We start from the raw sequence: 26,448 nt of genomic DNA, 5'->3' as shown, positions 1-26,448 counted from the left end.
TTCATGAGTCCCTTAGAAATTACTCAGACAAAACCAGAGAACAGAAAGCAGCAAACGTGCATCTTTACACTCCCATTTTCTGAGGTAACCTACCTGGTAATGAGCTTCCATTACATGTTAATAAAACACAGGTTACATAATTCACGATCCAGCACAGACTTAGCGGGATAAAACCAGATACTAATGATGGTTTGTTTGGGATTAATGGTAAGCGTTGGATTAGTCGAGGGCTTCCTGCTATCTGCATTTCCTATCACTCAACAAAACTCCAATTGCAACAGGCTACTGCCACCTTTAGATGAACATTAGCACGAGATCTCTTGACAAAAGCCACCTTCTGCTCCCAGATGTTTTGTCGCACTTTCTGAATGCCTAGGGAGATTGAATCAGCAGACCTTTCCTCTCTCTCTCACCTTCCCCTCTTTTCCTCTTATTCAACTTGAATTTTTAAACAAGAGTTGTTCTCTCAGTGCTCACATGTTCCCTCATCCCTTTGAAGTTAATCTTCAGAAATTTATCAGAAAATCTCTTATTAATCATCATGATATTTCATTAAGGCCCCTTTGTAAGTTATTTTCACAAAGCTGTTAAAAAACATCCGAGGAAAAAAAAAACCAACAAAACAAACAAACAACAAAAAGCAATGAAAATATTTACCTAAGTTTAGGTTAAGGTCCAGCTAATTTCAACTCTGTTACCTGTTTCCAGTCTAGCCTTATTTTACTTCACTGCTTATTGACAGAAATGTTAATATCCTCATCAGCCATCAGACCTGTAGCACCTAATTCCTCTAACAAGAGAGGATGTCTTCAGTTTGAAAGATCGTATCCATAAGTGATGCACTGGGTCCGGCTGGAATGGAGTCGGCTTGCTTCAGAGCAGGCCACAGGGTCTGTGTTTGAGGTAAGCAACCAACCTGTGCGGGTGCTTTGCTGCTGGGCAAGGTCAACCTACCACACGAGGGTTTGGGAAACCTCTGTCCCCAAAATAGGCACATGGAAGCATGCAGTGTTGTATTCCTTATGGCAAAACAGGACAGCGTCACCGACAATCAAATCTATATTTATGTTTAGCATTAAGAAAGAGCGGAGACTGTAAGATGAATTCCCAGAGAGAGGGAATTATACTATTTGCTAATTGGATTTGGTTTTCCATCCCTGTGTGGGTTTTATAATTGCATGTAAGCTTCATTTGATTTCAAGGGCTCTGCTTTTATACCTAACAGGAGCGCTTTCCAGTTTTTATTGGAAGGTCCCCTGGAGACCTTGTGCTAGAAAAGAAATGCAATCAACCAAACCCTTCGCTTGATATGCTCAGGCACACTTCTACAGCAAAATGGAACAGATGCCATTCACTCTGCCACACATACCAGCAAGTGACAACTTGAGAAAGGCAGTCTCGAATGAGTCAAATCAGAAAAAGGGACTTTTCTGGATGATTTCCCAATGCAACCAATTAAGTCCACTTTCTACTCACTGCGCAGACTTGTTTTTCAATTTTTTATGATTTCTTTTTTTTCCTAACAATTTCCCTTGTTCCCTAAGGGGTGAATGGACAACTGTTTGCTTTCTGCTGAGGAAATGCTCTGTTATCAGTGCTCATGTATGGCCATCCTAGTTTTAAAGCTTCTGAGTTCAAAGCTGAGGAAAATTTGACTTTTTTGGTCACTGCTCCCCTCCCCCTTCCCCACTCATTTCACAGAATTACAGAAAGGTTGGAAAAGACCTGTAAGATCATGCAAGTCCATCCACCCACTTAGCACCAATATTGCGTGCTGAACCACAACCCTTAGTTCTACATCTACCCTTCCCTTAAACACCTCCAGGAATGGTGACTCAGACACCTCCCTGGGCAGTCTGTTCCAGCACCTGACCGCCCTTTCAGAGAAGAAACACTTCTTAATACCCAGTGTGAACTTTTCCTGGTGCAACTTGAGGTCATTCCCTCTTGTGCTATTGCTAGTTATGTGGGAGAAGAGGCCAGCCCCCACCTTGCCACAACCTCCTTTCAGGGACTTTTCTACTTACTACCATTTTGGGAGAAAAATGAAGCTCATTTGCAGAAAAGAATAACAAAAAAAACCCTACAAAAGTTTTGCACACGTTAACACGTAATTAAGATGAAATCACTAATGCCACATGAGCCATAAGATAATGATGTATCAGGGAAAGGACTCACGCTCTCAGTCCTATTTCCGTTAGTATTTGTCATGTCTTCCGCACATTTGGCGGTAGCCATGAGTTACCATGAGACATCTTCAACAAAGGAGCTTACTCACCAAATCTGATCTTAATTCCCTGCTGTGGCAGTAGGAACAAGGGACAACTTTTACGCTCAAACCTCACTGTAACTTATGCATGTTGGTCCTCACCAAGTGATTTGCTACACAGTCACTGTAAGAAGGTTTGCTCCATCAGAATGGATACACCACTGTGAGAGAAGGTAAAGGAGGAAATCCGTCCAGGCTGGAGGCAGAGGTACTCAGCATAGCCATTGCCATTGCATACTGCAGACTATGTGTAGGATGAAGCCTCTCCCAAACAAGTTCTGGCACTCTGGCAGCCAGATTAACCCTTCCCTCCCCACTATCCGATCTTCCCTACCCACAACCCCAGGAAACCATTGGATCCTTGACCAACAAGTTAAATAGCAGCTCAGCTGCCAACAGTACAATACCAAAGAGAATCATCAGTAAAGGCACATGAGATGAACAGCTAATGCAGCCTGATGTTTAAGAATACAGTACAGAAAAGAGGGATGGTCACCATCCAGTTAAAGAAAGAAAGATTTGCTTACCTGCCCCAAGGATCAGGGCTCCCTGAATACTCCAGAAGGAGGGATCTCCAAGTAAGAGAGTCCTCTAAAGGCAGCCAACCTTTTAAATGATGTTTAGGGAGGGGTGGAACCAGGCTGCACTCCATCTGCTCACACAGGTGAATTGTGTCACCTGTGCTCCCAGGGCTGGCTGTGTCCCTTCACCAGGTGCTCAATCATTGGTTCAGGCCATGACGTAGCAATTCCCACCCATACAGAAAGATATCAAAAGCTTTATTTTTCACGTTCTATGAAATTGCAGCCTGAACAAAAAGTCGTAAGAAAACTTTGCACTATGGCATGGCAGTTTTAGCTAACGGATCCACATTAATTCCATGGTAGGTAACTGGTGATGTAAAGATCTAATCATTTGAACTGCTACAACCAGCAACTAACCATCTTGCGTTAGTGTTGCACACATTTACTTAACCACCGTTTTAGAAAATGGATAAGTATTACAAAGGTTCATGACAACAAAGCTTCAGAAATATTAAATCAACAAGACTTGAAAGTTGGCCTTCTAAAAATAACCTCACTACACAAATCACTTGTCTCCTTAAAGATCTTTAAGGCTCATTATGCTGACATGTGCACCTGCCTTCACTAAACTGAAATTAATGTACAGGTTTTCCTCATGCAAAGACAGAATTCTAAGAAAATGTTAACATAAAAGGTGTGCAAAGAACTCCCTTCTCTCCAAGCACTAAAGCAGATCAAAGTGAGAAGAGATGCAACACAGAAATGAAGGCCCTGTGTTTGAGGAGACAGACTGAGTATTAAAGGCATTAATCACAAATAGTGTGAATTTGATGATCCAGAAAGTAATCCTTTGGCATACTCCACAGAAATATTAGACAATTAAATAGGAATCTGCCTGCCTCCACCAGTTTCATCTTTTCCCCCACATCTTCCCTGAAGCACGCCATTCTGTCAGCACAGACACGTCCTACCATACTAGACATTAAAGATGTCTTGCCGGATAATTCTCAGCTGTCCACATAGAGTCATAAGTTAGTTACCTGCTGCAGGGCTAGGAATTTGTTAGACAATGACAGAAGATGTGGGAGTCAAAGCCAAGAAGTTGACTTGACATTTTTCCAAATGACATAACCAGTATTGTACTTAAGCATTTCTCATAAGTCACACGAAGGAAGTCAAAGCTCTGTGCAGTAAGATATGGGCTGCAATGCTAATAGGAGAGATTTTACATTAGTACAAAAAACAGTATATAGCAGACTCGCTAAGTCTGTTCAGAGACTCACATGTATCTGCCACTTCAGAGATAGAGAAGGTAAAGCAGAATACTCGCAACAAGAAATCACGGCTTACAGAAGTATACATTTGTATTGTTGGAAACAATTTTAGTAAGCTCAAAGATTTTCAAGAAAGGTGAATCATCATGAGAAAAGTCACTTAATACAAGGAAGATTTTTCAATATTTAGGAATTAAACTATTAAGATTTCCCTTAGTTTCAGATTTCATATAATCACACTGCATGCGATTGATCTAATGAATTATTAATTGACAGAATGTTATTATCGAGAATTAATGAAAAAGTATCTTTGCTTATTCAAAATATTACAGACTAATCTTTGGGCCAGTGACAGTGAATAGAGTGTAGCGTGTATTAGAAGTTTATGAACAGATGAGAAAATAGTGTCTTCCAACTTCTCGTTGTTAGTGTCAACTGAGCAATGCAGCTATTGGAAGCAGTAGTGCATAAGTTGCCAAGAACACCCACAATTTGCCTACAGCACTCCATGTCACTTGTATTCATCAGCATCAGGCATCATTCTAGCTTCTCCCACCATAAAACTGAACAAAATTTAGATTTGCAGCCCTGGAGCCCTTCCTCCTGTCTTTAGCCATAATCTAAATTATAAATCAAATTAAGCCAAAGCACCCAGCTCCAAACATTTCACAAACTTTTTGTAGCCTTGAAACCCAAACCTAGAGGCTCTGCTGTTTTATTCACAAGTAAGTCTAACTCCTTCTGATGCTGGTTATAGAACTGACCTGGTCTTATCAACGAAGTGTTTGACGTTCTTTTCTTCTGTCATGATAGTCTTAAACACACTCAAAGACCTGCCAGTAAAATTGTCTAGGCTCCCCAACCAAATCTTAAGCCCATGCCTAGTTTTATAGGTAATAGTTGATAAGATATTCATAGCCCTCTGAAGCAAAGCAAAGTATCATCTCCTTGAGAAAATCATATATCTGGTCATTTCTCCTTAAATTCCACAGTCAAGGACTCTTTCTTCACTCCATCCATACCTTATTTCCAAACCAAGAATACCAAAGCAGCTATCCCTCCCCATTCTCAAGAAGACAGTCTCTTTAGGCTGCTCAAAGTCAAGGAAAAAATGTGGCCCCACTAGTTAGGAGAGTTGGAGAGTTACTTCAGGATGACTTCAAAATTGTTAGAGCACGTGATCTGACAACCAAGGGAAAATTCCATTCACAGATCAAAGAAATAACTGTCATAATTAGGAAGTTATTCCTTTCCTACACAACCGTTGGCTGAATAGCCTTGTGAGTGCAGGAGTAAAACTACCAGAAGTGTGAAGCACTCAAGCTCTGTACTATTGGATATACAACTATATGTATGCATATATGAAAAGAGTAAGCTTGAATTTTATGTTAAAGCAGTCATGTAAATCATCTGTTTCTGCACATCAGCTTAAAGACACGCATTTTTATTTATAATTAGCAGCAAAAGTACTGGTTATTCCATCTTCCCAAAGGTTGCCTTGAACACAAAGCTGATTGTTTCCTTCACTACGTGTTCTAATACCTCAACTACCAAGGCACAGCTAGACTACCTTTTGTAAGCTGGCTTTCTATAGCAATCCATCACAGAAACAGAACTTGTGAAATTAATGAACATGTGAAATTAACAGTATGGCTCTTGACTGACCAAAGGCAGTGCACAATATTGAAGGAAGTAATGTCATTAATATACAGTGGCATTATGAAACAGCCATATAGCAGCAACTAATGTGTTAAAACAACAACAGGCTACACAGACTGAACCAACAGATGGATTTTTGCAGGATGGGGCTGTCATTCTGGTATTTTACAGCTATTCAGTTTGGAAGGTATTGACTATATCTATGATTTCTATTTGCTCCAGTTATTTCCTTTTACCTGCTCTGCACAAGAATTTAACACAACAATTTGACAACAGCACCCCCCACACGCACTTCTGGAAAAAAAGAAGAACTATAAAAAGTCAAGAATTTCTGTGATAAACACGAAGAATTATCTATTCAAGTTATCAACTGACAAAAACACAAAAGCTCAGCTGAAGAATTGCTGCCACCAACCCCACAGGAAGCAGATTAGGATCCTGGTTTGCAATATCAGAGTGTTTTCTGACTGTAACAGAGACTAAATTTAGACCAGGTTACATAAAAAATACTAATAGCCTTAACACTTTTAATCAGCATAAGAGGTTTAGAGATACGCAAATGATTTGAAGTCTGTTGACTAGTTTTACACTGCATTTGCAATATTGTGCATTAGTAAAATCAGGGAGATTATGAAAGAAATACTGAAGCATAATAAAATTACATAAAACACGAAAAGCTGTCCATACAGAGTAACTCCAAACATTGATATTAGTAGAAATTGTACTGGAATATATCAAGAACAAAATTTCTGTATAGATTTCTGCAGCACAGGGGCTAACCTGGCTAACCTATGGCCTGGTGGCAACGCAACAGAAGTACCTAGTAGGTTCAGAAAGCAGATTGGACTTCTTAAATGCAACTTTAACTCTTGTGATCCTACAGAGGGCAAAAAATAAAATGCTTCCTATCCTCATTCTGTCGCATACAGCTGATCTATGGCTAGCATGACAGCACAAAGCAATCTGGCAGACTTTCAAATGCCAAGTCTGGCAAGGTGATGGGCAATATGCTCTGCCAGCTGTGCAGCTTCTTCCGGAGCAGCAACATGGCAAAAACTGAGTCCCTGATGATTTTTATGAGACAGATCATAATCATGGCTTGCATAGCACCTGCCAATGATTTACAAAGTTTTGATCACATCATGCTCTGGGTTCGCCCTCCCCTGGCAGCTAAACATGTTCCTTGAAAACAAGAGAAGACATAATTATTTGTATCAGGATTGATTTGGACAGCTAGAACTGTAAAACTGCAGAACAGAGGGCAATACTGTCTTATGTACTACCTCCCATCTTTTGAGAGAGGCTATCTTATAAAAAACACTCTCAGGTTCACATCCTGAAGCAGCTGGTAACAGACCAATTAGCCAGGTACAATTATTTTTGTTATTATTATTTTAAACCAGAATAGTTCGTATGACGTCATCAGAAAGCATACCTTTAAAAGCCTGTTTCTACCACCGTGCACTACTGACAGAAAAATGAAACAGGTGATACTTAGTGAATCCCAGGGATGTCTATCTGCATCCCATTTCTTTCAAAAATCTTCTAAAATCCTTCACACAATTGCTCTGCACTATTTGAGTGCTACTACTGATAACAAGAGATTACGTACCCTTCTTCATAACCATTGCTGAGAAACACTGTGGGGTAACTTCACAGCTGAGACCAGAACACCTCACAGCTTATCCAGATGGATTTAAAAGAAAAAAAGAAAAAAAAAAAAAAAGGTCAACGTGGAAGCAATGACAATAAAATTATATTTTGAGGTATTATCTGTGATACCTGGTCAGGGACTTCTGAAGCCAATTGTTCTTTCTACTGGAATAGAAAGATCAGGAGAGGAAGCAGTCATTTCTCCCGATTAGATTAACTGCAATAGCATAATATAAAAGTGCAACTTTAAACAAACCTTTATAAGAAATTGGCTTTCAACTTTTAAGCCATTAATCGATTTTTATTAGCAGGAACTCATTTTCCAGTGATTTAAGCTGGCTCACTGTAGGGCTCTTGTTTGGATTTATACAGCTGTAAAGCAGACAAGAAAAGCACCGTCCTGTGTCGCAGTGTTATGGTTTAGAGCTAAACCAGGCTCCTTGCACAAAGAGCAACCGAGTTAACTCTGAGAAAGCACTGACGAAGCCACCATCTCCAGAACCTGATTGCTCCAAGTGCCATCACTTAATATCTGTGTTTGGAAGCTCAGTTTCCAAATTTCTTTAGCACTGTTTGTCACAAACACCTTCGAGAGAAGTCTGCAGCACGTCAGAAAGCCTGCACTGAACACAAGTACCACGTAAGAAAATGTTACGCTACCGAAATCAATTATTTGCTCATCACTAAAATTTGTGAACACCGGGTTGCAGTTACAGATGATACTTTTTGGCAGATGCTCAGCTCATTATCATTCAGCTGCTGAACCACAGATCCAGCTTGCACCACCTAAGAGGATTATGCAACAACAGGCAGGTTATTACTGCTAAAGCTCATATGCCGAACTTGCTTCTTCATAACATTTTGAGCTTCTAGTGATCTTTCATTCAGGGAAAACTGATACATGGCTTATTGGAAGTTCTACTCGGAAACACTGTAATTTATTTTACTTTGTTTCACAGTGGTGATTTTATAACCTATCAAGGAGAATATAATTTGCCGTGCACTGCCTGAAATAATATAGTTCTCCCATATCGTGATATCTCCCGTATTTATCAAACTTCCACATTCTCACTACGCGTAAGAAAACACATTTGTCAAGTCATTAATAATTTAAATACTTATTTTATGTTCCTTTTCTACAGTGAGCTTTATAGAGCTGAAAATACTGATCGGTTCACCTACGACTGAAGTGCAACCACTCTTCAGCAGAATTTCTCTGCTAGAAACACATCTGCACACCCTTTAGGACAAGGAATTAATTAAATCAGTAGAATGTTTTCAGTAATTTGGGTAGATCCAAAACAACACACGCTTTCATGCTTGTGTTAAAACTGGTAAAGCAGCGTAACATACACTGAGAGTTCACAACGTACATTGTCTAAAATCATAGAATCATAGAATGGCTTGGATTGAAAAGGACCACAATGATAATTGAGTTTCAACCCCCCTGCTACATACAGGGTCGCCAACCACCAGACCAGGCTGCCCAGAGCCACATCCAGCCTGGCCTTGAATATCTCCATGGATGGGCATCCACAACCTCCTTGGGCAGTGTAGGAAGGTGAAATTTTAGACTAGACAAACATTTGATGAGAAATCTACCATGCCAGCAAACTTCTTGGAAGGTTATTTTCTAAGTAAACTTGTATTATAAAAGAAGAGAGAATAAAAGTATTCATTCTTTACGACTAATACTGCTCACATTGACATAACTAACTCTCCTGTTCTGTATTTACAGGTAATGAGGCATACACAACAGGGAGTCGCATCAACAAAATGAATCCAACTTTAAATATCACCAGTTTCTTACAGTTTTTAGATATCTAACATCTAAAATTCTGTTCACTGGATATCTTTCCTTATCTGATTTGACTGTGCTCTCATCTTCCAACCCACCATCTTCTAAAAGATGACTATTGGCTGGACGGTTGCACTCAGAGAGTTGTGGTCAACAGCTCAATGTGGCATTCCTCAGGGACCGGTGCTGGGACCAGTGTTATGAAACATCTTAGTAGGTGACATGGACGGAGGGATGAAGTGCACCCTCAACAACTTTGCAAATGATACCAAGCTGAGTAGTGCAAGTGACACACTAGGGGGAAGTGATGCTATCCAGAGGAACACAGACAGCTTTGAGAGGTGAGCCCATGCCAGTCCTGCATCTGGGTTGGGGCAATCCCAAGCACAAATACAGGCTGGGCAGAGAATAGCTTGAGAGCAGCTCTGAGGAGAAGGATTTGGGCATGTCAGTTGATGAAAGACTCAACTCAAACTAGCAATGTGCGCTTACAGCCCAGAAGGCCAACCCTCTCCTGGGTTGCATCAAGAAAAGCATGACAGCAGGTCAAGGTCTTCTGTTCAACTTAATTGAATTAGAACCAGTAGATTCATGATCACACTGTCTTTTCTTTATCTCTTTCTTAAGAATAGCATTATTTTTAGTTTGATTCCCATTTCCTAAGTTTGTGATTTTTTTAAATTATTTATCGTGGTATTCCCTTCATTCTTAAGAGACCTCTGCCCACCCCAAGACCCCAGGTTAAAAGTTCTAAGGCCAATATTATTATGTACAAAGTAATGCACTTTATAAAAGTTCATTAGTATCAACAATAGTAATACAATAGTATTAACCAGAAAGCATCCCAAATCATGTAGATTTACATAGCATTGCTATAAAACAGCTAAAAAAACAAAGCATTTCTTAGAAGTCCTGGCCGTCAATATAATTGAAAGCATTTTTCTGTACTGTTGCCAAAGAAGTGTTGAGCTTTTAGTCAGTCCCAGACAGGAAGTTTTATGTAACAAAGTACATTCTCACTTAACATTTTAAACTGTTTTACATTTTTAGTATCTAGTTCTAGCAGCTTGGGTATTTTGTAGGCTGCTTTTTTCCTTTTTGAAATGCAGACTTTAATTTCAAGTTACTATTTTAAACAGAATAAATATTCTGTAGATCAGATAAGAAACTATTAGCCAAAGAACAAATTATAAGGCAAATTATCTTTTTCACTGATAGCCCACAGGGCTGTTTTTTTGCCACCTTGCCAAAATATTTTATTTAAACATCAGACAGAGAGCATATATTACATTGCTGTTGTACATAAAAGCAAGCAGGCAACCTTTCACTACCAAAACTGGTGGTGTATATGTGGATGGGGGGGAAATGGGATTAAATAAACTTTCAAGAGGCTATTTGTATGCATAAATTAATTTCTGAGAAACTAGATCAGACAGAACTGCTCATCATCACCTAAAAAGTTTAAGTTCAATTTCTAGCATCATCAGCTAGAATAAATCCCACAGTCAAAACATGCAACTAGTATGAAACACGGCACGAAAGCATTAAATGTATCACGTGAACTCAGATTTCAAGATAAAGGATCCTGAACTTGATTCATGGCACTCTGAACAAACAGCAGTGCGTACATAAAGGCTTTAGTTTTCCAAGGTATTAAAAATCAGAATTTAAAATAATTTATAGTTGGCACAACTCCGCAAAAGCTAGAAGGGACAAATTCAATAAGTTTGTACAGAAGTTATCCTGAAGCACATAATAGCTAGATTTTAAACTGTCCGAGGATCTTCTCCAGTCGTCTTAACTTTTCAAAGTAATGTTTTGATCCTGCAGATTAATACTTCATATAGGATATGAAATGCTGTACTGGAACAAGTGAGACAAGCAACAACATGAAGATGCAGCCTGATTAACACTGCGGGAACATATGGGTAGACAACTTTAAGTGGGCTGTTAAAAATATATTTTAACTAGACCCCATTTAAAAAGGAAAAAAAAAAAGAACAAAAAAACACAAGACAACTCAAGACTCTTCTACAAATCAAACTTGTTGAAATAAAAAACTAACAAAAAAGAGAAAACAAAGAAACCACAACTCCCTATCTAATCTTATTTGATAACAGAAGAATGACTTTTCAGAAGAATGACTTTTATCTATTTTGCAGTCTTTGGCAGGGAATCTAACAAATCAAAACATGTTCTATCAATGCGAAGCCTTCCTGAGAAACAGTCCGTAGTCATAAACTCATCTGTAACATGTTATGTTGGAGATAAGTCATAATAGTTTGAAAGTCAAGAACATGGAACATACCAACAGATTTATGAAGAGCCACAATGGCCGTTATTTACATGTTCAGGGTAATTAACTGCTCTTTATGAATTATTTTTCCCCTGTATAAATTAGAAAATTACAAAAAGTCCAGAGAGAAATCCTCCGCATATTCAGAAGTTCAAGAGAAAACACCTTTAAGTGCTTCCTTTAGACAATAGCATATTGCTTATATAAAAGTTCTCTTATCCTATAGAAGTCCTGACAGAGACAGCCTTCCAATCCAATGCGCCCCGTTTCAGTCTGAAACAAAAAGACATTTCAATTTAGTATCTTTAACAAGAAGCTTAACTTTCATTTAGAATATTATTTAGCAAAGAGTTTTAAGACACAGATCACCTACCCTGCGAACAGCCACCATATTGTTGCACACAAGCACTCCTCCTACAAACTCAGCTTGAATTCCTTCTCGCAAGAGAACTTGCTTGAAGTCAGATAGTCTTGGCTCATTCATAAACACAGACTGATGTCCAGGAACCTTTAAACAATGCACACAGTTTTAAAAGTTCTGCTACTTACTGCCTTTCATTTTTCCAAAGATCTTCTCCTTACTGCGTTGGCAACAGCATGGCCTATGGATAGGCTACAAGACTACAAAGGAGAAAATCGGCAAGACAATTCCAGGAGGGGAAGCCTCAGAAGTCATCTGTCAAGCAAAAGACTTCTTTCTGCACTCACACATTGAAGACTCTTTTGAGATAAGTTATGCCAGGGACAGAGCTGCAGTAAGCTGTGCTACTGATCAGTACGTACTTCTGTGATGGTTGTCATGAATCTGAAGAGACTTTAGAGTTGTCTCATGTTTATCTAGCTCCTAGAACAGACTACATTCAAGACTCTGCAATAGTATCTTAAGTAATTCTAGGATTAGGAAATACTTCATTAACTGAACAAATGAAATTATCTATTCACACATGCAAGTATTTTCATTTAAGAGTAATATCATGAAAAATATCATGAAAAAATTAATGAGCTCTCAGATCACTCAGAGGCAAAGATGCACAAATTTCAAAGACAAATGTCTACTTAAGTACATGGTATATTTCCCATGGCATCAACAAAACATAATGGAATCCAAGAAGGACTAAATATCAACTGATTTAAAAATCCACAGATATTAATTACAAATATGGAACTCTAAGATCTAATATTCACAAATAGATGGTAACTGTACGGTAGGCACCATTATTGGATGCGATAGTGCTTGCTGAAAAGCTTAAAATCTGAAACAATGATAACAGTATTAGTATACAGAATTAAAAAAAAAAAAAAAATAGTCTAACCCAGGAAAGTTTCTGTACCTCATGAGGTGGCAGTGGTTCCAAAGTAGGAATGATTTCACTCTCCTCGCACATCTCCTTATCATCGTCACCAAAGAGACTTTTCATGGCCTTTTGTTGTGCAATGACACTAGAGTCTGAAGAAGGCATATCCACTTGCATCTCTAACTCTTCATCTTCCCTCAGCTCTCCCTCTTCCAAAATAACTCCAGTATCCACTTTCGAAACCCGCATGTCCAGGACACCATCTATCCAAGCCAACTCAGCATCCTTGGCTTTACAGAACTGAAGTGAGCTGACAAGAGAATCTTTTAACCTGACCTGGAGCGCACAAAAATAAAAGTAGTATTGGTTTGATGGAAAAAAACAGATTCTTACTTCACGCTTTTAAAGCAGTTTTTCTTCCACTATCTCTGCATAGCTTTGGTTCGTAGTCTTTTGGAGAAGGAAGACATCCTATGCTTACAAAATACAATTTGTATTATCTCATTTCAGTAGTCAACTTAAACAGTAGAAGAGAACTACATCTTTTTTTTTAATCTTGATTAAAATAAGAACCAAATATGACTGCAAAACAAGTCAGACTCACAGGAGGAACAACCACTGCCTTTTAAAACAACTTTTTTTTTTTTTTTTTTTTTGTAGCCAGGAGGTTCTTCAGTTGGCCTTACCAAATTTAAGGAAAAGATCTAAAAACATATTCAGGCTACTAAACAGCTGCTCCAAATTTCAACCTTCTAAAGAATATATATTTTTTATAGCAAAAGAGGGTGTTGACAATATCAGACTTTAAGTCATCAAAATATTACTTTGATTCCTCCAGCACATTCCAAGACATGAACTAATTAAATAAGCTCTACCCTGAAAGACTGCTATCCACATGAGATGGTGCACTATTGCAATAGAGGAATCAAGGCTGCAACTGTACAAATGAGATTGCAATTAACTATCTGCAGCACAATCCAACCAAAAGACATCAGGATTCTGATATCCAGCTCTCATCTATTATCTTCTAATTCAATGTCTCCAGAGCACTCCATCTGTTCAGTTGTTTCAACAAGAAAAAATATATATATATTAAAAATCCCCAAATCTATGAAGATTGATTTCACCTTTATGAATAACAACAAAATTGAAATTAAATATAGAGCTATTATAGTTATATTCAGATAAATACTTTGTGAAAAATCAGAAACCTGTCATTTCTTACACACTAGCAACACTAAAAAAAAACACAAGATTCTGCTATCTCAGGAAAGCCAGAACAAGGTAATTTTGAGTAACTGGATTTTGAGGCTAACAGATTTTTCTCTGGAAAGCACCAAAAATACCTCTTTTTCAACAATTCTAATGATACTTTTAGATTAATTTTAAAAGGATGAAAGGAATAAAGGACTGATGTCTAAACTGCATGCGAAATGCTTTCCTCTAAACTATTTGGGTACAAAGAGTCCTATATATGATTTTTTTTTCTTTGCTCTCTAAGGTTCCTCTTGAAATTTCCCAAAGAATCTTGAATTTCAAGTCGCATATGGCAGTACTTTAAATATAGACACAATAAAGCTATTAAGACTTGAGTAAAACAAACTGATGCTCCCACAGACATAAACATGGCCTTCTGCACTACAGGTTAAAAAATGCTGGCCTCACATTCAAGTTTTCTTTTAAACACTTCTTATGAGAAATACTCAATTGAGCATAGGAGAATGCTTACACATAAAAGAAGAAGCTGTTAATGTCAAAATCAAGTATACACATGAAAAGTTTTGCGTCTGCTCTACCAAAAACTTGAGGGTTAAGTAAGAAAGTCTGCCAACTACAGCTCTACTACAGTTCTCAGTACTTGTACATACAAGTAACAAATCCCAGCACCTTACCTGGTAAATATGAGTTTCACTGGTTGCATCTACAGTTTCATGTAGTTTTGGCATGTACACTTTAATATCTTTTCCACCAAAAGCTCTGCAACATTCTGCAAGGTCCTGGCTGGCTTCAGGTGGTCCGTGGACAATGACTAGCTGTCTTGGTTTCATTTGGTTAATGATTTTTTTAATTGAGTCCCCGTCTGAGCGCCCTTCATAGTCAATATATGTAACCCTGGCTCTAGTTTGAACAAAAAACACAAACAAAAATGCAAATGAACAAAACCACATATTTTAAAGATAAAATATTTTTGAGATTTAACTTAAAAAGGAAAACCTTACAAAAAATTATTCTACATCAGAATAAATTGTCAGCAAAAGGTACTTTATAGATCAGTAAAATACAGATTTGTACAATACCAGAATGTACACACACACAGCTGCAAATAATCCTCTAACAGCTGAGACTTTGGAGGAAGGATTCAGGAGATGTGCCATACTGGAATTCACCCATAATCTCTTTTATATCACACAGGTAACAAGCAGAACAAAGCAAAATGTGAAATATGTGCATTATTAATAGCCCAATACTAGACTAGCATAGATTTCTTATCAATCCTTCTGCAGAAGACACGTGTGCAGTGGGAAAAATATAGGGAGCCACTATCTAGTCTCACAACGTTAAATATACGTGTATATCTATACAGTTTTTTCTTCTTCTTTTCTTCTTCTGGTTCTGAAATTACTGTAAACAAGAACAAAGCCACTCACTTAATTTCCATGGATTCTGTTGCTGAAATACACTTGGTAGGAACATCTGATAAATCCTGGTCCATTGGCTCCTCTCCATTTGTCAAACCAGATTCTAATTTGCTTTTTTCTTCTTCTGTTGCCTGAAGTTCAGGAACTAGAAAGTCTTCAGGTCTAAAGGAGGAAAGGCATTTTGCTTTTAATAGTTTCATAGTAAATCTAAAGCACTACATAGTAAAGAAACAAGCAGTGCTGACATAATTACTGAGTTATTTTAAAATTTTTAGTGTTAACAATTTAAACACATTTTCCTTAAATAATTTCACATATGAACAGAGCTCATTTGGAAAACGTCACCTTCGTATCTTAAAAAAAGAACTTTGATATCTTGCAGAATACTACTAAGTTAAGGGTTTCTACCATGTACTCGTCATAAAAATAGGACAAATACTGCCAGATTTTTCTAGGCTGAATGATGCTCCTTAATGAAGTTCCATAAAGTTTTCAAAATTACGTGGAATATAAAGCAGAGAAATGCCAAATTCAAAAGAAGTTTTTAATCTTTTCTCTCATAAAAAGAAAAAATAAAGCAAACATCAAAAATCAGAACAAAAAACTGGACTGGAATTGCTTCCTAAGAAATGTGAATTCAGGCCCGAGATCAATACTTTGAAGTTTCAATCCCATCATAAGCTTCCTGTGAAACTTAGCTGGAATCACCTTTCAGAAGCCACCTAAAGCTTACCGTGTTTGGAAAAGCATTCAACAGCATAGCAAAAGAGAGACAATACTGATTTTTATTTTTATTACTTCTATTTTTGAACTATTTCATGGCTATTACACGTTACTAAGCAATACCACTGCTCTCCCCACATACTTGATAATCTCGCCATATTCATCCCATTTAATTCTTTCTTCAGGGGCTGGAAACATTGGATAAGATTTCTTTGCCTGTTTGAAGAAGCTTCCTTTCCGGCTACCTTCACCTTTCATCATCAAATCATGTTTGGTCTTATGCACAGTTGGCTGATCAATATCTTCTTCCGCATCACTCTCATCACTGGAATCAATATCTGCCCTGAAATGATATTCCAAGAATAAGAGCCTTTTGTCTTTTGTCTTTACGTTTAGTATTACTAAAACACACTGACTGGACAGTAACAGTTAAGACTAAGGGCAAGGACAGTTGATGTATCCGAGAAACTGTTCACAATATTCAGATGAAACAGGTCTATAGTAACAACAGATTAAAGACAACCACTGATTAAAGACAACCATTCTGACTCCTCGATGCACTCAGACAAACCTACCAAAACTATTACTTATCCTTGTAAACGGTTAAAACATCGGGCTGAACAGTCATCTCAATTCTGACAATTGCAGAACGCAACAGCTAATATACTTACTCTTTAGACTGCTCTAACTTCTTAGCTGCTTCTTTCTTTAGTTTCTCCTTTTCTAGGTATTCTTCAAGTTCTTTTCCTTCCAACTTGACACGTCTTCTCAACTTACAAATAAAGTAAAAATTAGAATTTCTGTGAGGAGCTGACTTGCTTTTAATACTTCTACATGCTGCTGGTAAGATAATATTTATATTTAAGTACCAAGGACAGATACAGTCTTGTCCTTTATGTAGCCACTTACATAAACACGTGGCACCTTAGCATGCCAACATCATGACAATGTTATCAATTAATATAGACTACGTAAGAATATAAAATTAATTCTGAAGTATTAAAATCAATTCATTTTACAACAATTCCTTAAAATATCTTGAGGAAACATCTCCCTTCAGTAACTAAGTGCAAATACTCTAAGGTGAGCAGCTATTTTTTGACCTCTGTGTCACTAAGTGAACAGAAGAATCTGGCAAAATTGCACATAAGCAGGCAAAGCAACATCAGGCCTTGTTTCTTGTTTTTTTTTTGTAGAACAGATTAGACTATAGGTCACATCCAATAATGTTCAATTCTAGTAATACTGAACCAATCCAACCTAAAACTGAAAGCAAGTTGCATCACCAGGACTAAAACAATTACTGGGATCACAAAGGACTCCCAGAAATTACCACTTACCAGAGTGAAGCAGGCACAGGTATACTATCTGAATATAATCTGGCCACAAAACTAACAAATAATTGTGTTCTTTTAATTTATATCTTTTATATCTTTTATCTTTTGCTTATCTTACTCTGGTAGGATATACTATACTCATTTGACTTGATTCTCCCCTAATCTAAAACCAGAACGAATAATCCATTCATAGTTGGATCTGCACCTAAACAGTATGCAGAGATTTTTCTAACACGAGGACATAAAAAAACATTGTCTAAAGATAAATATTTAAAAGCAACTTCATGCTCACCTCATTAGATGCTAATTCAACCGTAGCAACAAAAAATATTTTGCACTTCCTACTAAGACCTGTTTCATACAAATTTATCTTCAACACTTTATAAAAGGAACATACTAATTTCAGACTTTCTTCTGCCACTAGAAGCATTTTCAGCAGATAGAAAAGAGAACTAAATTCAATTTTACTTATATTCCCCCAGATAGCCCACCACAAAAACTTTAAGATATACAGGCGATTTTTACCTCAATATCTATAACTTTTTCAGAAGGATTATCAATCAGGAATCGTGCTAATGTTCCAGGTGTGGTCCGGTAAGTTAAAATTATAGAGTTCTTGGAATCCTGGCACCACTGAATGAAAAGATCTCTCGAAAATCCACATTCTAAGTCAGGTTGGCTGGCAAGGACAACTTTTGGACTAGGCACTCGAGCCAAATCAGACAGACTATGACATAAGGAGAGATGGCGGAATTGGAAAGGATTGTTTCTCTTGTCTTCAAAGCACCTCATCAATTTATCACTCATCCATTCCACCTAAAATATAATATTTAGACAAAGTTATCCACAGTAGTACAAGCTATATAAAAATGTATAACTTGACATGAAGCAGAGGAATGAAATATGCACAATTATGAAGTTCCTCAGTATGTGTAGAAATAATGCAGAGTAAACAATACAATTGAATAACTTAAATCCACCTTTTTAATAGCTATAAACTATTCTAACAAGTTTTGTGACAAAACAAATATCAAGAAGCATGGCAGCAGCCATGACTGGACTTCATGTAACTTGATCAAAAAGAAAAATATTTGCTTACGAAAAACACCCACTCTAGAATAAGAACACTCAGTTTTCAGCCATTTCTTACTGTTAAAAAGAGAAAAAGAAAAAAAGCTCTTGAATACACATCCTGTTACCCCCCTCACAACTGCATTTCAGAATGAAAACAAACCTGTGATTTAGAGAACTCCACTACATTGTAGCTGACGTTATTCAAAAGTGCTAGAGAGTAAACTCCTAATCCTGCATCTTTCGTTCTCCAGATCTGATCAAGAAGTTGAGCAAGTTCCAGAACTCTGCCAGCTGTATCCACAGCTATCAACACATTTCCATCACCTCGTAACGTCTCCAAAACATTAGCTAAGAAGAGTTAAAACAGAAAGAACTACTTTGAACCACAACTAGAGATTTGAAGATCCCACCACCTTAATTACTAATTTTTAAAATAAATTTTAAAAAAGTCAGTAAAATAGAGATTAACAGAAGAATGTACTAGGAAGGTCACTTAAAAATCCCTCAAGTCAAACATTACTGGGTAAAATACACTATTTTCACATACACTTTTATACAGGGTACAATTCTTTGTATTTATGAAAACATTTTCCCCACAGGATTAGTACCATCAGGAAAAATCAATTCAAAATTTGTTGAATTTGAATAAAGATTCTTAATTTAGATGTTAGCAAACTTCTTACAAAAAAGCAATTTACAGTGGCTAATACGTCACACTGTTACTGCTATCTTGAGCCCCAAACAGAATACATACTTAGTAGTTGTTCATCCCTTTGCTTCCTTCTGGGTTGTACATAAGTAGCATTAAATGAATCTGTAATAAGCAATGAAGGCCTGCTCAACATTTCCAACGAACATCCATTCAGATGGCTGTGGAAAAAAAGGCCAGAATTCACTGTCAGCATTTTTATTTTACAAGGAAAAAATAAGACAGCGAACATACACAGTTTTTTATGTACATCTCAACAGTGGAAAAACAGGGTATCACATATAAGCAAGTCAAAGAGCTGCTTAAAGAAAATACTTCAGGCCAAGAATAAGATGCCCAAGAGTCAAAGTCTGATTAAATAAGTAATTCTGAGGAGGTTAACATAGGCTAAATGTTTACAATTACTAGCAAAAACAGTTTCAATTGAGTTCACTTTCCTTCCTTCCTCTTTTCTCACTCCCTGAAAGTTTCTTTAGCGTAACTTCAATTAAGCCAGGAATAGGCTCCCCAAGGCTGTGGTCACAGCACCAAGCCTGCCAGGGTTCAAGGAGCATTTGGACAAGCTGTCAGACATAGGGCTTGAATGCTGGGTGATCCAGTGTGGAGCCAGCCATTGGATTCCATGACCCCTGTGGGACCCTTTCAACTCTGGATATTCTACAATTCTGTTTTTATGCTTAAATTGGGTAAGATGCATATTAAAAACCATAGTAAAAAATACTGATGTGTAAAACTTATTTCAGTACTTATTTTCTTGCCTTTTTTCCTCTCCTAAATAAGCATTTTATAGGAAGACAGGACATGAGAAATATCCTGTCAGCTTTCTAAGGTAGAAAAAAACAAACATTTTTCTTTAAGATTTTCCAGGAATTTCAAAACCATAAACTTTCTTAAATCTCAACTATCCAGTAGCCATGCAGTAATTTTCAAGAGTCAACACTCATCCACTTGCTCTATAGCCCCCAGGACTTTTTTTTCCAGAAAGTAAACATTGTGTATCCCAACCCTAAAAACAATTACACTGTATGGTTATACTGCAAATTCCATCTTGATAGGTTGTATTTGAGCACACTGTTCTAAGAGTTCCTCTTCCTTCTGAGTCAAGTAAGATTCTGAGAAACAGAAAACGGAGTTTGTAATAACTGCTTTCTACATGACAAAGAGAAGCTGTGTGTTATTTTCCTTCTCAAAAATTACAAGAAAAGCTTCTCAAAATTGCAAGATACAAATGCTTTCTGAACGTTTCCTGCTTCAATCTAAAATAAATCTGAACAGAATGAAGAAACTCAGGGCTAAAGCTCATTTCAAATTCATTGATATGAATGCAAGTAAAATTAGTGGTCTTCTTATATCTGGAAAGGCACTGCTACTTCCATACTTATTTGTTATACAAATTATGCACACCTAACATATCAGAGAAATATAGTCAGTTATACTGAACTTACATCTCCCTCTTGTGGTTGAAATCAACTGCATAAACAATTTCTTCCTCTCCATCTTTGACAATCTTCCAAATCGTGCCTCCTATCATGTGACCTGCAGGCAATGGCGTGATTGACAGACCATGTCCTTTGCCTACAAAAAAGAATAGCCTCCTAGATATCTCTGAATATTTTAGGTAAATCACATGTATGAACATCTATTACTCTAAATAATAGGTAAGTATGTAGCTAAACTCCAAAGCCATCACTTGGAAAAAAGTCAAATGAGGTATGAAAATCAGTAACATCTCTCTCCTTCCTATCTAACCAGTAAAACCCATCAACCTTGGCATAACCTTCTCCTCATTAAATGGAAATTCTACTGATTGTCACATTACTGAGGCAAACATTTGGCTGATGTTGACTGACACCACGCTACTGAATTCAGACCCACGAAATGCACAATATTCAAAGAACATACTCCTTTTAAAAAGTTACCTAAACTGTCAATGAAGTGGAACAGAATCACTGATCTATCAAAACTTTTGCTGACAGGACTTTACCTTTCAAGTTGACAATCTGAGAAAACTTTAGCTGCTGTATCTTATCAAATGCTGCATCTACATCATCCAACGTAAAGAGCGTGAAATCTTCAGTATTATGGCGAGACTAAAACAAATGAAAAGCACAGAATGTTAAAAAACTTAAGCCCTCTACCTTGTCAAAGATGTTGAGTATTAAGGTGTGAACCTAAAAGATACCTGATAGAGATCATACATAAACATCTGTCCCATTTTATACACAGGAATAGTTGCATAAATTGCACAATTCAATCCCATTTTTCCAACTGCATATGGAAGAGCACCAAGGTGTAGAGGGTCAGGATGAGAAAGGAGTACAGCATCAACTTGGTGTACATGTCTACAAAAGAAAGACAGCAGAAGATGGTGAAGAGTTGTATATGGTATGACATACTTCCTACCATGACTGTCTTGAGATCAACTGCACAGTACGAACACCAAACATGAGAACTCAAGTCCTTTCAGGTTTAGAACAAGGTTTTAAAAAACATAATTAAAAGTTATGGTTATTTTCGAACAATCTCAAATAAAAACTTAAATATCTGAGATCAGAAAACATAAGTTCAAGGACCGGGTGACATACAAACTTCCAAAAGTTCTGTACTATGTTCTTGATCAGAAAGACTTCAGAATATATTCGGATACCAGAAAGTTCATTAAGTGAAGAACCAAAGATATTTTCAGTGCAGACAGGTTACTGCTTATGTATCTAAAAACCTAAAATGCATCACAACTTTTCTTCAAATGAGAAAGTTCAAATAACAGGATGCAAGAGCCAATCAAAACAGATTTGGGTTAAAAATAAGAGTGAGTTTTGGCTTCATTTTAAAAACTCATTTATATGGATAAAAACACTAGTTGCTTTTTCTTGAAAACTGTGGTATAACTTAAGAACTCAGGCCAAAGACTAGCTATCATAATTCAAAAACAGAAGGGCCTAAAACAAATGCAACAAGTGAAAACACAAGTTGGCTGAAGGACTCAACATTTTTTGGTCCCTTACATAGTAATCGGAGCACACATTCCTGTTGACAGCTATTATTAAAAACAGGGATTGTATTTAATTGCTTCTCAGGTAAGAACACGTGAAACATCTTAGAAGCAAGTACACAATAATCCTCAGCTAAGCGACTTCAAATGCTACAAGAGTGTTAATGCTAGAAAAAGTGAAAATATAGAAACAGCATCACAAAGCTTAGCTTTTTTCCAGAACATTTATGTTTCAGTCATTTACCTGTAATAAACTGCTGTGTCAGGAAAGCTCATAAACGTAAATATGAAAAGCTAAGCACTAACTTCTAGAAAAGTTTATTTCCTGACAGAGTTGTGACACCAGCAGAAGTTGGATTTCAGATCGACTCTACGGAACTTGAAACACAAGGCAAGAGTTCAAACACTTCATTCTTATTCAGTCCGTATTTAATAAGGCCTCCTTCATTTAAAACTTGCTGAATGATTTTAGAGCCAAGGTTAGCCTCCCATACAGTGCTCTGTATCAAATTTACTTAAAAGCAAGCAAATAAACCAGCCAACACAAAACAACTAATCAAAGCTCAGAACAGTTTGAGAGCTAGTTGATAGGTGAGACATATTTAAAAAATAATAATTAAACAAATAAACACTGAAAATACTTGAGCAGTATCACCCCCTTCACGCGAAACATTCTTCAAACCAAGATCAACTTCGGCTGTAACATCAACATATGTATTTATACACACACACATATCCAGAAGTTATTTTGAAAGCTGTCAGGAAATGCAAGGCACATTTAGAGCGCACAAAGTACTTACTTCTTTAGGGAATCAATAATATCCATAGAAAAGTTCTCATCCCAGCCACAGTCCAACAGAAACCGAAACTCATCCACTTGCAGCAGGTAGCACAGGGCAGACTCCTCCTGCACTCCAGAGAGCGTGGTCAGCTTGATGATGGACGTCATCCTTCTGTCCAAGTGTTTGACTTCCTAAAGAACTGATCTGAGCGGGGGAAGACAACGTGTTACTGAGTAATAAAAAAAATAAAAGGCTATTTATTTAGAAAAAAAAAGCCCAATAAATTAAGAGGTAGAGCTATCTCTGCAGCTATCTCTGCTAACGTTTCTGAGGACACACATGACAACAGAGGTGTGTGATGTTGAGTACAGCAGCTGGATACCTATCGATAAGTTCCAGATGGTAACACTTGATCTTTGGGGGCCTTTTGCAATTAGAAAGTGATTCGTAATTTATTACAATTAGACACGAACGTTAACAAACCACCGGAGGCGGTGCAGCACCGCGCAGATAGCTGCGGCCCTCCAGACCCTGCGGCCACCCGAGGGCAGCCCGGCCCCACAGGGCGGCTCCAGCGTCCGACCAGGACCCGCCGCTCGACCCCGGCCCAGACAGAACGAGCCGCGCCGCCGGCAGTGCCAAGGAGAGGAAAAGAAGGATGAGCGCGGCGAGCGCCGCTCAAGCCCTTTACTCCTCGACTCCCGCGGAGGGGCCGCTCCACAGCGGTGCCCCCTCCCCGCCGCTACCTGCCTCGGGCCGCCCGTACGGCCTCACTACGCGCAGCGCGGTGCGCGCCCACCACCGCCAGCACCGGCACCGCTCGCCGCCATCTTGCACAGGGCGGGGAGAAAGAGGAGGAAGGGGAGAGGCGAACGGACGGACGGCACCATTCCCGGGGGGGTGAAGGCGGCCCCCCCTGCCCTCCCGTGCTCGTGTGCTCTCCCGAGCTGCTCGCGCCGCCCGTTGCCCTTGGGGTGGCCGCTGTGCGGGGCCTGGCGTGGTGAGGAGTGTTTGTGAGTCCCGGTAGGTTCCGGGATAGCGTTTTGTGTGCCTGGCGCGCTGGCAGCCGCCTTCCCGACGGTCGGTACCGTGAGTGTAGGCCCAAAGGGCGCCCTGGGCTCTCGGCTCGGGCGGGGCGGGGCGGACTGAGGGAAGGGGAAGGAACGCGGCTTGTGTCTGCCCTCTGTCACCCGAGCTCACCGAGCTCTCGGTGTCCGCCAGACCTTCCTGCAGGACACCGGTCTGCGGCTTTGCTCGGGGGTTGGGGACGGCTGGGTGGGTTTTATAAGCGCCTTTCCTCCTTATCTATGAGATCCCAGCTGACTTCAGCTACATCTGTAAGATTGTGCGTTATGAACATATTTCTGACGTTCTGTAAATCAACAAGCTTCTGTATAGAGTTATTTTAATGAATACATCGATCTGGGTTGCTTTAAACATAAATTTCACCACTAATGCCTTAAAAGAGATGTTCCTCTCCTATTTTAGGATAAAATCCTATTTCTAAGATCTGAGCATTGTTTAGGGCTGTTTCTAAGAAAGCTGTATGTGCATTTGAGACCAGGCTGAGAGACCTGAGTCTGTTCAGCCTGCAGAGGAGAAGGCTGAGAGGGCATCCTGTCAGTGTTTATAAATATCTGCAGTGTGGGAGTTAGATGGAGGGGACCAGGCACTTCTCAGTGGTGCTGAGCGATAGGACAGTTAGGCACTAACTGGAACATGGGAAGATCCCTACAAATATGCAAGAGAACTTTGTTACTGTGAGGGTTACAGAGCACAGGAACAGGCTGCCCTGAGAGGTTGTGGAATCTCCTCCTCTGGAGATACTCAAAACCCATCTGAAGACTTTCCTGTGCAACCTGCTGTAGGGAATCTTTAGCAGGAGGGATTGGAGTAGATGATCTCCAGAGGTTTCTTCCAACCTCTATGGTCCTGTGAAATCTGTGTCTAGTTGGAAGTGTTTTGGCCTGTATATGTATTATCCCAGGGTAGGATTCTAGTAAGTATGATTAAATGTTCCAGGCGTGCACCAGCTTCCATGTACAGATTTATTACCAACTCTTACTGTTATACTTTTTCTTTCTAGCAGCCATGGTGAATTTTGCCCAAGCTGTGCGTGACCACTGGGTTCACATCCTCGTTCCCTTGGGATTCGTGGTTGGATGCTATCTGGACAGATGGAACGATGAGAAGCTGTCAGCTTTCCGAAACAAGAGCGTATTGTACAAGAGGTCTGCTTTGTCATGCCTTCTAAAAATATATGTTCAGTTGTTTTCCCAAATAGACTTTAAAAAGTGCTTCTCTGTTTGTTGGTAGAATCATACATAGGAAAAAGAATCCTATCAAAATATTAAAGGGAAAAATGACCAAAATTTCAGCAAGCGTTTAGTGAAGGATATAACATCCCTAATGCTCTCTGAATATTTGGCTTTAAGACCCATCTTTGTGCTCTTAGCCATGAAAGAAGTACAGCACGTAATAACTATATGAATTGGTCATTAAAAATTACCAAGTTTTTAAAAATTACTGCAGCATCCCTAAGCACTTTTGTTGGGAACTGCTGTTGCCTTTCGTGGTAAGAAAGTCAGCTTATGACAAAATTCATGCAGCTACACGAGCACTTTTCAGGCTGTTTCAGCATCATTGCAAAAACCTTTTCCACTTTCACCTCTATTTGTCTTTCCACTAAAGCAATGGATTTTTGTATTGGAAGGAGTTAGATTTTTTTCTTTTAGAGTCCCATTACGTAAAAAAAACCAATCTGTGAACTCACTAGAGGTTTATTTGTAGTTAATGGTAGGTAAGGACTCAATCCTTTGAAGCTTTGGGTTGAAAAGAAAAAGCGTACCAGTATAGGAAGGTTTAAAACTGACAACAGTTGCAAAGAAAAAGTGAGGATAACTTTCCAAATCAAAGGATTCTTGAATGATTTCAAATGTGTGTTAACAATCCCACAACATTTATCCTAATTTTAGCCTCCACCTCTTTTTTTTCTTTCCACACAGAGAGCTGAAGCCCAGTGAGGAAACGACGTGGAAATAAAGGCTGTTGGTGAATGGGGAATATTTTTGCTTGGTTCATCACCTCATCTCATGCTTTGAAAGAACATGGTTGTGTTTTTATCTTGAGACCATACCAAGCTACAGAGAAGAACACCTACAACTTGTCACTGCTACTTTAATTTCCATTGTTCGTTTTTGGAAGGTGATTTAGTTATATAGCTAATTTGTATCTTGGAAGCCGACAAATGTGGAGAAATATCTGCCCCCAAAAGTACCACTCTGGAGTTGGGGGAGAAAAGACTTAATGTAATAAAGAAAAAACTATGCAAAAATAATTTCCTTTTTTATTAATCTGTATCGTGTGGAATTAATGTGTTTATAGCTAATTCATGAGCTAGCCTTCAGGGGAGTACTTAACGCAG

General features: G+C 38.5%; 2 protein-coding genes across 8 annotated transcripts; one reads left to right on the top strand and one right to left on the bottom strand.

The window, feature by feature from the left end:
• Positions 1-9,939: 9,939 nt before the first annotated feature.
• On the bottom strand, positions 9,940-24,828 carry CPSF2 (cleavage and polyadenylation specific factor 2). Of its 4 annotated transcripts, none has more exons than XM_046941789.1 (15): positions 24,113-24,828; positions 23,043-23,228; positions 21,433-21,592; positions 21,235-21,340; positions 20,696-20,825; positions 19,296-19,411; positions 18,702-18,889; positions 17,993-18,283; positions 16,802-16,902; positions 16,273-16,473; positions 15,417-15,569; positions 14,661-14,886; positions 12,805-13,104; positions 11,847-11,981; positions 9,940-11,746 (listed from the first exon to the last, which is right to left on the bottom strand). In XM_046941789.1, the coding sequence occupies exons 2-15, from the start codon at positions 23,189-23,191 to the stop codon at positions 11,654-11,656; spliced, it is 2,349 nt and encodes a 782-aa protein (XP_046797745.1). In that variant the 5' UTR covers positions 23,192-23,228; positions 24,113-24,828; the 3' UTR covers positions 9,940-11,653. The 4 variants fall into 4 exon arrangements, with proteins under 4 accessions (XP_046797745.1, XP_015142939.1, XP_015142938.1 ...); XM_015287453.4 differs by lacking the exon at positions 24,113-24,828 and adding an exon at positions 23,498-23,866; XM_015287452.4 differs by lacking the exon at positions 24,113-24,828 and adding an exon at positions 23,771-23,866.
• Positions 23,983-26,361, top strand: NDUFB1 (NADH:ubiquinone oxidoreductase subunit B1). Of its 4 annotated transcripts, none has more exons than XM_015287451.4 (3): positions 23,983-24,047; positions 25,114-25,255; positions 26,030-26,361. In XM_015287451.4, exons 2-3 carry the CDS (start codon positions 25,116-25,118, stop codon positions 26,064-26,066), a joined length of 177 nt encoding a protein of 58 aa, XP_015142937.1. In that variant the 5' UTR covers positions 23,983-24,047; positions 25,114-25,115; the 3' UTR covers positions 26,067-26,361. The 4 variants fall into 4 exon arrangements, with proteins under 4 accessions (XP_015142937.1, NP_001264716.1, NP_001264715.1 ...); NM_001277787.2 differs by having other exon boundaries at positions 25,111-25,255; NM_001277786.2 differs by having other exon boundaries at positions 23,983-24,104.
• The last annotated feature ends 87 nt before the right edge of the window (positions 26,362-26,448 follow it).

Source organism: Gallus gallus, chromosome 5 (assembly GCF_016699485.2).
Source record: "Gallus gallus isolate bGalGal1 chromosome 5, bGalGal1.mat.broiler.GRCg7b, whole genome shotgun sequence".
In the NCBI taxonomy this organism is placed as follows: domain Eukaryota; kingdom Metazoa; phylum Chordata; class Aves; order Galliformes; family Phasianidae; genus Gallus; species Gallus gallus.
Note: the sequence above shows the minus strand (reverse complement) of the source record. Positions and strands in the feature narration are given on the sequence as shown.

Coding starts and splice junctions, on each gene's coding strand:
- CPSF2 (XM_046941789.1), bottom strand. CDS start 23,191: ATGACGTCCATCATCAAGCTGACCACGCTCTCTGGAGTGCAGGAGGAG. Junction 16,903..17,992: donor AAAAAGTTATAGATATTGAG/GTAAAAATCGCC, acceptor TTTATTTGTAAG/TTGAGAAGACGTGTCAAGTT. Junction 11,747..11,846: donor ATATGGTGGCTGTTCGCAGG/GTAGGTGATCTG, acceptor TTTTTGTTTCAG/ACTGAAACGGGGCGCATTGG.
- NDUFB1 (XM_015287451.4), top strand. CDS start 25,116: ATGGTGAATTTTGCCCAAGCTGTGCGTGACCACTGGGTTCACATCCTC. Junction 25,256..26,029: donor AAGAGCGTATTGTACAAGAG/GTCTGCTTTGTC, acceptor CTTTCCACACAG/AGAGCTGAAGCCCAGTGAGG.